Source organism: Sander vitreus, chromosome 6 (genome assembly GCF_031162955.1).
Source record: "Sander vitreus isolate 19-12246 chromosome 6, sanVit1, whole genome shotgun sequence".
NCBI classification, from domain to species: domain Eukaryota; kingdom Metazoa; phylum Chordata; class Actinopteri; order Perciformes; family Percidae; genus Sander; species Sander vitreus.
Genome location: NC_135860.1, coordinates 23,274,479 through 23,285,165, shown reverse-complemented (window position 1 = coordinate 23,285,165; position 10,687 = coordinate 23,274,479). Strand labels below are relative to the sequence as shown.

The window sequence follows — 10,687 nt, the reverse complement described above, 5'->3', positions numbered from 1 at the left end:
CACAGTGATACCTTTTTAATTGACAGAATTAAAGTATGTTGTTTGAATGCATGACATCATGCTGAAACCAAGGTAAGAGTAGCCAGATGGACAGAGGTCAGCACAAGGATGTGGACATCAGCGTATGTTGACTAAAAAGATTCAAATCAAGTAATTTGCCTGCAGCCTGATTTCCCCAAAATGCATGGAGACTGGACAGTTTTGAATGTAGAACATTTGCATTACGCTTACAGATCCAGAGAAACGGAGCCTTTCACTGCACCACACATGATTGCATTTGGGTCCACTTTGTTTTAAAAAAAAAAATGTCCTTATCATTTGTTTTTAAGTACACCATGCATTGACATGAGGAGCAAGCCAACAGTGTGGTTCTTTGTGATTATTTTTACCACTCCACATTTTGAGTGTTTACCATAAATGTGTCTTTATAAGCTGTGATACAGCATGCTAGTCGCTAAATTAGATCCAATGACTTCTGGTTATGACTTATTTGCATGGAAATTTTGATAAGCAAAAAATAGATTTTACTTAGGGCTGGAGAAGAAGGATGTGGTTGTATTTTAAATACCCTTTTAAAAATAATAAATATAATACATTTAATAATTTCTTTTTTATGTATAACTTTGACTAAGCCACTCGCCAACCTTATCCTAGTACCCTTGATTTTGAATCACTGCTCTAGGCTACCTGAAAGATTGGCGCAAACATAAAGCATCTTCATAATTCATAGTATTTCTTTTTCTTTTTTTTAAAGATTATTTTTTGGGCATTTTTAGGCCTTTAGTGACAGGACAGCTGAAGAAATGAAAGGGGAGAGAGAGGGGGAATGACATGCAGCAAAGGGCCACAGGTTGGAGTCAAACCCAGGCCCACTGCGTTGAGGAGTAAATCTCTATATATGGGCACCCGTTCTACCAACTGAGCTATCCGGGCGCCTGATTATTTATTGTATTTTTTTGTGGCATTTTAGGCCTTTATTTGATAGGACAGCTTAGACTTGAAAGGGGAGAGAGAAGGGGAACGACATGCAGCAAAGGCCGCAGGTTGGAACTGAACCCGCGGCCTCTGCGGCAAGGACTGAGCATCCATACATTGGGCGTATGCTCAACCAGGTGAGCTACCGTGATGCCCCAATTTAAAGTTTAATAATACAATAAAGACGCTGTAATGGTTAACACCATGTGGACTGTAACACTGGGCTGGTGTGGAGAGGTTATAGTGGTCTGCTGAATCTGGAGAGGTGTGTCTATGGGTGGGTTGGTCTATGTGGGAGTGGTCAGGTATCTAGTTGCTATAAGGGCAGAGTGATAGCTCCTCACCAGCCACTGACCACACCAAGACGTGACCTAGCTAATAAGGGTTCTGCAAACAGACCCATCTTTGACTTGACATGAAGACAGGACCAGTCATGGGAAACAAGAGAAGCTCTGAGCTCATGTTCTTCTTGCTGTTTTTTGCTACTCTTTACCTCGAGGCATTTACCACAGTGATAACAATTTACTGTCCATCTCAGAAGTTGAACTGGACAGAGGCGAGACTGTACTGCCAGAAGAACCACATTGACTTGGTAACTTGGAACATAGTGGACAGATCCCAGCTGGCTGAGTTTTTGGTGGGCATTAAAGTCCAAAAAGCCTGGATCGGTCTACTCAGAGACCCTGAAAATGCCTCAGTCTGGAAGTGGATAAATGTAAAGTGAGTAGCCTACCTTGTTTGAAAATGAACTTTATGTTGATTTCATTATTGTGAAATGAAGGTAAAATGCATTTCTAAGCGATATATATATTTGTTTCAGAAGTGGAAGGGGGATCTCAGGAGACGACCTCTCACAGAGCAGCTACTGGGCCCATGGAGAGCCCAGCAGTAACTGTGCAGTTGTGAAAGAGGATTTAAAGTGGCACAGTGTGACGTGTTCAGATGCATATGATTTCTACTGCTCAGAAAAGGAAAGCACTTACCATCACAACAATAGCCTTAACTGGTACAACGCTTCTCAGTACTGTAAGAGTGAAAGTGATGGTGACCTAGCCACCATCACCATAACAAACACTGATGAATTTGAGAAACCGGGCTGGATTGGACTGTACCGAGAGGCTGGTGAGAACTGGAGCTGGATCGGACAACAGACATCTGACTACAGAAACTGGGCCCCCGGAGAGCCACTCACCACTGACTGTGGCTCTTTTAATCCTAAAAATGTAACATGGCACAGCAGCAAGTGCTCCGACAAGCATAGCTTTGTCTGCTATGATGATGGCATGGTGGTGGTGAATGAGAACAAGACATGGGAGGATGCCCTGAAGCACTGTAGGGGCATGGGAACCCAGTGTAAGGACTCCTTGAGGCCCTGCAGATACCTCTATGACCTCCTGAGCCTGAACGTCTTGTCTAACTATGTCATCGACAGGATCTACAAAGCCACGACCAATGAGGTTTGAGAATGGGTGGCAGGGTTAACACATTAGAAAAAAAAGAGAGGTCATTTTCACTGAACAGTGGCCTGAAACGAATCAAGTTATTAAAAGATGTTTTCCAAATGGTGCTGGCTTGTAACACTTTAATGTGAAGCAATGCAGCCACTTTTGTCAGGTTGCATATTGTGTGCAGTTCAACCAAAGAGGGATTTTCCCTTATCTCATAGTTTATTTTAATCACTTTTTTAGGCCTGCAGAAAGAAGAAAAAAACATCAAATATTCCTCAAAAAACACAATCATAACACAATCTTTTTAATCATCTTACACAATCCTCCAGATTTATCTTGCAGCCCCTTGTGGAAATCATTGAGACAGAATATGGTAGACCAGGGTTCTTCAACGTTTTTTAAGCCAAGAACCCCTTAACTGAGAGAGAGACGGAGCAGGGACCCCCTACTACATATATTGTATAAAATGAAGTTGCATATTAAACTGGGCCTACAGTACATGTAGGGCGGCCTAAAGCCTTAACACATAACTTTTTAGTGCATAGACTACTAAGCTATTAAAATATTAATTGTTGGCATAAATCATCTTGTATGTGGCTGTATGGCTATCTTAGTGACTACCTAGCCTATCATCAGTGGAGATTTATATTTGCTAATAATATGTGTGAATTATGTTTAGACATTTTAATTTTTGAAAAAAACTTTCAAAAATTGACAATAATTTGGAGGCCCCCCTCCAGTGACTCTGAGGACCCCCTAGGGGTCCCAGACCCCCTGTTGAAGATCTCTGTGGTAGACAGATCGAAGATAAGAAGATAAGAAGTAAACTTTAAAAGCTTTCAAAAAAATATCAAGGTTTTATACATTTAGAGACAGAATAAAGAAATAGAAATATGAATTGGAAGTTGTTGTTTGTCTGTTTGAAAAATGCAAAGGCTCTTTTCAAAAGTACAGCTTCCTCAAGTAAGCATGCATAAGGTGAATGAAAGCAGTCACAACCCTTTTTACAACGGGGACTCAAAACTTACTTTGTGTTTCTCAGGTTTGGACAGGCCTGCGCTTCCTGGGAGGGGAGTGGTGGTGGGCGGATGGACAACAGCTGGGAGACCAGAGGATGCTGCCTGACTGTCCGTCCCAGTGGAAACACTGTGGGACCCTGTCCAAATACAACACGAAGAACTGGATCATCAGGGACTGCTCAGAAAGAAGAAACTTTGTCTGTTACAAAGTAAACATCTAATAGTAATCTAATAGTAGCTAATAAAACAAAGTAAGAGCATGTTTAGGGTTTAGAACATTTCAGTTCTCCATTGTTAAAGCCTGTTTTGTCTGTAGCGGTACACATTGAGCTCTCTCTATTACAAGGTTCTATATTCTTTAGTGAGCATCTTTTGTTGAAAATAGAAGACACTCAGATATGTATATGTCCTGATTTATTATTTGCCAGAAAGTGAGAAAGAATATAACAACACAAAGAGTGAGAATGTCCTTTAACTCTCTTTTACCTTTATCAAAAAGAGATGTGTTGTGACCATAGACTGTATAAAACAGGTTGTGACAAAAACAACTTTTCCCTCTTGTTTTGTTTTGTGACCGTTAACTTGCTTGTGTAATCCTTACTGTCCCTCAATGCTGTAAAACAAAATAAACAATCTATTGCTTAATTTATCATGTTAAGTTCAATGTTTTTTTTTTTGCTTCCAAGATTTGCTTTAGATTTTGATAGAATAATAAAGCTATGGGTATTACTGAAGTTATACTAACCATATTGAGAAATTAATTACTTTTTTCATAATTGTTTAATGTGTTAACAGTACAAGTTATTTAGGGCATTTTTAAAAGGTTATCGTCAGACACCTTTCAGTTCAACAACCACCTAAAGGTATTTGCAAAAATATGTGAAAATGCAGACTTTATATTTTAAATATATAATATCCTCTATATATCCTCTATAAATCCTCTATTAATATAAACGAACTTAATGTTTTTTGAAGAAACAAACACATTGTTATTATTTGGATATTCAAATAACCTGTACATGTAGCACCAGTTCTTTTTAACACCAGCTGATATAAAGTGCACTTTTGTGACTTTTAATGCTAGAAATATGACTTAAATGCTAAGTTAAAAAAGAGCATGTTATTTTTTTCTACTTAAAGTACTGTTTGAGTGGTTATAACCTGGAGCTGGGCAATATATCGATATTATATCGATATCGTGATATGAGACTAGATATCTTAGATTTTGGATATCGTAATATCGTGATATGACATAATGACATAACGTTGTCTTTTACTGGTTTTAATGTAAGTTTTAATTTCGGATGTGGAAGCGTCCCCAACGCACCCCAGAAGGTAGTGTCACTAATCAATTCTTGACCTAATTTTATCCATCTTATGGAACATATAGTTCCAACCCGTGACATAGTCGGAGGCATTTCGAGGTTGAGCCAAGCGAACTTCCGTTTGTCATTCAACGAGCACGGCAGTTTGCTTCTCCTCAGCTCTTCAAAGACAGTAAGTGCTGACACTGAAAGCCTCAGTTTTACAGGTGCTGCCAGATGGCTTAAGTGGTAAATTAATAAAGACATGGTTCATGGTGAAACTCACTCGACAGCGATAAAGTATTTTCGAGACTTGTTCGCTCGATACAGGAGCGTGTCTTGGCGACGGGATTGTAGTTTAGCTAGCTAGCTAACGTTTGCTAACTTGAACGTACAGGTTATTCATTTCCTTAATGCCTTCAACGTTACATAGCTTTGTAGCTCTGTTGATTATGTAAAGATGACACCTGCTGAACGTTTTTCTTGGCGATGACAAACTCGTTATTACTTTGCAAATACTATACATTAATCTGTTAGCATCAATGTAACGTTAGCTCCAGTCGGCTCCAGTATAAAACGTCAATGTAACATCACCCACGCTCTGTTAATGACTGTGTTATTATGGTAACACTAGCTGTGTGTGTGTGTGTGTGTGTGTGTGTGTGTGTGTGTGTGTGTGTGTGTGTGTGTGCGCGTGCGCCTGCCCATATTAACAGTATCAATGTGAAGTCCTACCTTCCTTTTCTCTCTGTTTCTCCAGGGAGCTGCATTTTGTGACCAGACATCATGACCCTGTTTCACTTCGGGAACTGCTTTGCCCTCGCCTATTTCCCTTACTTTATAACGTACAAGTGCAGTGGCCTGTGAGTTTCTGTTTGAATCAGGGAGCTGCATCTTTACATCATTATTACATAGTTTCTTTGTATTTCTATGTTGTAGCAACATACTGTATGCTCCGAGATTAATAACGTGCGCCAATAATCTGCTTAGTAGTGTGGGAGAGGTTTGGGAGGGGGTCGACATAATCTTCTTAGAACTGTGTAGTATGCTCTTCAAATTTACAATTTCTGCCTTGATTGCCTTGTCTCTGTGCCTCCTTTTTCTTACAGCCCTGCCACTAACCCGTGTTTGTTTGTTCAATGTTTAGCTCAGAGTACAATGCCTTCTGGAGATGTGTCCAGGCTGGAGCGACATACCTGTTTGTCCAACTCTGTAAGGTGAGTGAGCTTTCTGGTGATTACATTAATTTTCGTCATACACTTAAGCAAGGGCGATTGCAGGAAAAAGCACAAACTATGATGTCATAGGTTCCTTGTGTTTTGGAGCGTGTTAACAGGATTTGCCTATCTTTTTGTGTTTTAGATGCTGTTCCTTGCTACATTTTTCCCCACATGGGAAGGAGGAGCTGGAGTTTATGACTTCATAGGGGTGAGTATTGTTACTTCATTATAGTAACAGAGATCTGTTGTACAACTACCCACTAGCCAAATGCAAAGCAAGCCAGTACAATACCAGCTTGTGTAGGAGGTTGTAATGTGTGCGTTTGTTTTCCAGGAATTTATGAAGGCAACAGTGGACATGGCAGACCTGTTGGGTCTCCATCTTGTGATGTCTCGTAATGCCGGTAAAGGGGAGTACAAGATCATGGTGGCTGCCATGGGCTGGGCAACAGCAGAACTTGTGATGTCCAGGTAAGCAGTAACACTGCTGCTCTTGCAGGAGATTATTGCACATATATAAACAATGACTCTCACTGTTGGTGTCCTTTAATGGCTCTTCAGGTGCCTTCCTCTGTGGGTGGGAGCCAGAGGGATTGAGTTTGACTGGAAATACATCCAGATGAGCTTTGACTCTAACATTAGTTTGGTGAGTAGCTGTCCTCTTTCTCACTACTCCACTCTGTCTGCCCCTGTATTTTCAAATCTTCTGTCCCTGACCTACACTCTTATCTGTTGTCTTTTATGTCAGCCTCTCCTTTTCCTCTCATCCTCCCATCTCACCTCCTTCCACTGTGTTTTCAGAAGTGCGGTCACAGAAATGATAACTAAAAATTACTATAAAAAATAATAAAATAATTACTTGTTTTTGTACTAGATTTTAAAATGTTTTATTCTCAATGTGGTTTTTCTCTGTCTATCCCTAGATCTTTTATATTGTCATTGTATCTGTGATGTAAATGTTTATATCATGGGACCTGAGTGTGTTTAAAAAAAAAATTATTTCTGTCTTTATAGGTCCATTATATCGCCATGGCAGCAGTGGTGTGGATGTTCACACGATACGACCTTCCTAAGAGCTTCAGGCTTCCTGTTACGGTGCTGCTGGCTCTCTGTGTCTACAAGGCCTTCCTAATGGAGTAAGTCTGACACACGTTTACACACATTTATATGCTCAACAGAAACATATACACACACCATCAAACGTACATACAGTACACAGACGGACAAAAGAGATGATACCGGTATTAAATGTAGAATATGTAGTGAGTTTCTCTTACTAAAACACAGTGTTGGCCCCTCCTCCCCCGCTCATAGCCAGAGAGAGAAGGCAGCTGTGGTCAAGCGAACTAGAGAGTGATTGAGGAGAGGGAGTGCTGAACAAAGCAGTGAAGCCGAGGAATAAAATGATGTTTTTGGACTGTTGCCAGTGGTTATGTTCTAACGCACAATTCAACACACCCACAGCTCCACGGGAAGGTGCAACATTGTCGGATTATGAGTGAATGCAGAGCTTTATCCTGTCTGTTTCTGTGCGTCTGTGTCAGTTAGAGTTGTGCGTCGATATGAGACGCTGAGGGGCAAAGCGGCAGTTGAAAATGAGAACGGGCAGCACAACCTGCACGCTGTTATTGGCTGGGGGTTTCACACCTACATGGGACCCAAAGACTCTCTGTTGACACGTCCCACACTCACCAAAATAAAAAAGAGAGAAAATACAGGCTGAGGGCAAGCTTTCTGCAGTAACAGACACACCACCACACACTCTTCTAGTGGGTCAGAAGTGATTGATAGGGATTACTTTTGTGTTAGTCTATACATCGTTTTTGAGGAAAGCACTGCAAATTATACCTTTTTAATCTTCTCATCTAATTTTGGACAGAAAGTGAATGTGTTTTTCCAAAAAGGTAGTTTTGGCCATCGATGTGGTGGCTGCACATTATTTTGTGAACCACAGGATGGCACTAGTTAACAGCAACAACATGAGCAATAATAATAATAATTGCATAACATATGAATAGTAAAATACAAGTGCAAGTAAGAGAAACTTATGCATCCACGAGTGGAAGAGATGGGAATTTCTAAAGTCTCTGACACTCTGTTGCTCTGATGGATGGTTTCTGCAGTTTTTGTTCTTTAACATTGTAACTTACATTGTATTTCTCTCTGTGGCTTCAGGTTGTTTGTCCATGTCTTCCTGCTGGGCAGTTGGACAGTGTTGTTGGTGAAAGCTGTGCTGACTGGTGCCATCTCTCTCTGCTCACTGTTCCTCTTCGTCACTCTGGTCCACAGCAACTAAGTACAACTCCGCACCCTGTGATAAGCCTGCAGCAGTCTTTTTGGTCCAGACTGGACCCGGGTTGTGATAGATAGAAGCTGACTCCCGATACCTTTTCAGTCTAAATACCACCATACAACACCAAAGACTACTGAAAAGGCTTGTTGATATTGGGTAGCTGGACTGGTCTGATTTACAAACATGGCTAAGCTACCAACTGGTACGCTAAAGTTCTTCCGGTTTGTTTTGATCAGTCTAAACGGACCATTGATGGGAAACATGCGCTGGAGCTTTGTCTGCTTTCAGTCCAAGCTGCAGGTTGAGTGGTGACATCAGGAAGCTTCTGTTATATCATTGGCTTACCTCAGCTGTGTTGGTTTTGTTAGGTGAATTTTGTACCACAAATGAATTGAGACTTTATATATAACATTATTCTTTTCTATGTGTCGGCGTAATGCTTAGATGAAATCGCAAAGTGAATTTATAACAAATTAATGACAGTGATAGTTCATTGATAGTTCAATGTGTGGCCACCAATTTATCAATTTATTTATATACCAGTAGTTAAATGTAACTGTAGCACGATTTTTCTAATTAGTAAAGAAATTGCATTGAAGATTTAAAGTTTAACTCAAACAGTCCCGCAGTATGAATAAACTGAGATCCACTCAGAATTATGACAACATGATGTTGACATTAAAGTAATAAATGTCTTTTTGTCTTAACTTGCTCTCTGGAGTTTTTGATTGTTTATACTTTGATGTTTAATGGCTGTCATGAATGATGAGATGTCATATTTAAGAAAATTATTTTTTACTTTTTTCAACATTTTACAGGCTCAATCCAGGGACAGATTATCTGAGCATGCATTAGGTTATTCAGCAGCGGTGCATACTTGGAACACCGTGATCTGACCACTGTTGTTGCAAGTCAGGTACAGTTATTCTTATATCTGTTTGTCTCTTTTCTGCTGTTCCTCCTGTTTACACATACAAGGAGCGTGATATGTAGATGTAAATTGACCATGATATCAAAGTCTGTGTAGACTTAGACCTGTCTTAGACCTAGTCCTTACATTTTGAATAAATGATAGATAATATCAGTGGCTATGTTTTGGTGCCTATGCTTAAAGCACCAGAAAATACAGATCCATCAAGTATTTGATCCGCATCGGTGCTGCCTGAGGAAGAGAACTGGGGTCTCATTTATAAACGTGGCGTACGCACAAAACGGGGCTGAAAATGTGCGTACGCCACTTCCCACGCAATGGTTGTGATTTATAAAACACAAACTTGACGGGAGAATGTGCGGTCCCCCACGCAAACTCTGACCCATGCATACGCGCATTTTGGAGACAATGGGAATTGGCGACGCAGATGGTGAGGTGGTGAACTGAGGTCAGACTGCAGAAAGTAAATGTGGGAATAACGTTTACTAATTATAGTTGTTAAATTATAATTGTTCTGTAAACGCCTTGTAAAATCCAACTCCAATCTTAAATAAAAATGTGTTTTTTATATTTAATCGGCGCTGCCTCACCGTCACGTTGTCCCTCATTTATCAACCTAACGTAGAAACCAGCGCAGATATGAGCGCAGAAATCATCTTACAACAGGCTTCACGTGTGATTCATGAAACGTTCGTATCACACCAGTCGGAGCGTAAGAATGGTCGTACATTGATAAATGCAGCAGCTGGAAACGATCGTAATTTAAATATCACGCCCCAATATGTTCTGGGTTTTGAGGCCTCGCCCCTACAGTTTATGACATGGCGAGACGTAATCCGGCTAAGAAGTGGCACTTTTCAGAGGTGGAGATTGAAACCCTGATATCTCAGGTTCATTTGCACTAATGTGTGTACTATTTGGCAGCCTGAAAACTGGTATTAAAGGCTGTAGAAAGAATGCGGAATGGAAAGAGATCACTGATGTAGTGAACAGTGTTGCCGTGGTAAATCGGATGACTCCAGCTGAAGTTTATCTAATGTATACATCCTTGACATATGTATGCTATAGTTCTAATAGTAATACAGGCTTATATTGCAGTCTCTTAGGCCTACATGTATCCTACCTATATTTAAATAAACACACAGTAGCGCAGTTTATGCAGTGTCTTTTATTTTACTTGTGTTTTTTTCATGAGTCAGAGCCAGGCAACAGCTGTGAGTCTCAGTCTGCCAAACTCGTTTCACAAGAAATTTCAAGGGACAGAAATGTAGTCTATCATTGTATTGTACATCTATTCAGTTAGGCTATACTGTTGGTGGGTTTTAATCATACACATTTTTATCCTTCATTTATGTTTTTTGGTGGATTATTGTATTCCTTCAATATCCTAATTGTATTATGTGTTGCATGATTGCTTTGGCCTTAAAGTATAAACAAAATAAAAAGTCAAAACTCTCTCTTAAGAGTTACGTCTGTAGACTGTTTAGGTTGCTCGGC

The 10,687-nt window shown here is 40.2% G+C and overlaps 2 protein-coding genes across 2 annotated transcripts; both read left to right on the top strand.

Moving 5' to 3' along the window:
* Positions 1 to 1,025: 1,025 nt before the first annotated feature.
* On the top strand, positions 1,026 to 4,044 carry LOC144519039 (C-type mannose receptor 2-like). Its single transcript, XM_078251920.1, has 4 exons — positions 1,026 to 1,112; positions 1,514 to 1,695; positions 1,796 to 2,432; positions 3,466 to 4,044. Exons 1-4 carry the CDS (start codon positions 1,026 to 1,028, stop codon positions 3,661 to 3,663), a joined length of 1,104 nt encoding a protein of 367 aa, XP_078108046.1. The 3' UTR covers positions 3,664 to 4,044.
* An 810-nt stretch (positions 4,045 to 4,854) lies between these two features.
* tmem147 (transmembrane protein 147) lies at positions 4,855 to 8,966 on the top strand. Its single transcript, XM_078253502.1, has 8 exons — positions 4,855 to 4,939; positions 5,507 to 5,609; positions 5,894 to 5,963; positions 6,109 to 6,174; positions 6,301 to 6,437; positions 6,528 to 6,612; positions 6,981 to 7,102; positions 8,142 to 8,966. The coding sequence occupies exons 2-8, from the start codon at positions 5,533 to 5,535 to the stop codon at positions 8,260 to 8,262; spliced, it is 678 nt and encodes a 225-aa protein (XP_078109628.1). The 5' UTR covers positions 4,855 to 4,939; positions 5,507 to 5,532; the 3' UTR covers positions 8,263 to 8,966.
* The last annotated feature ends 1,721 nt before the right edge of the window (positions 8,967 to 10,687 follow it).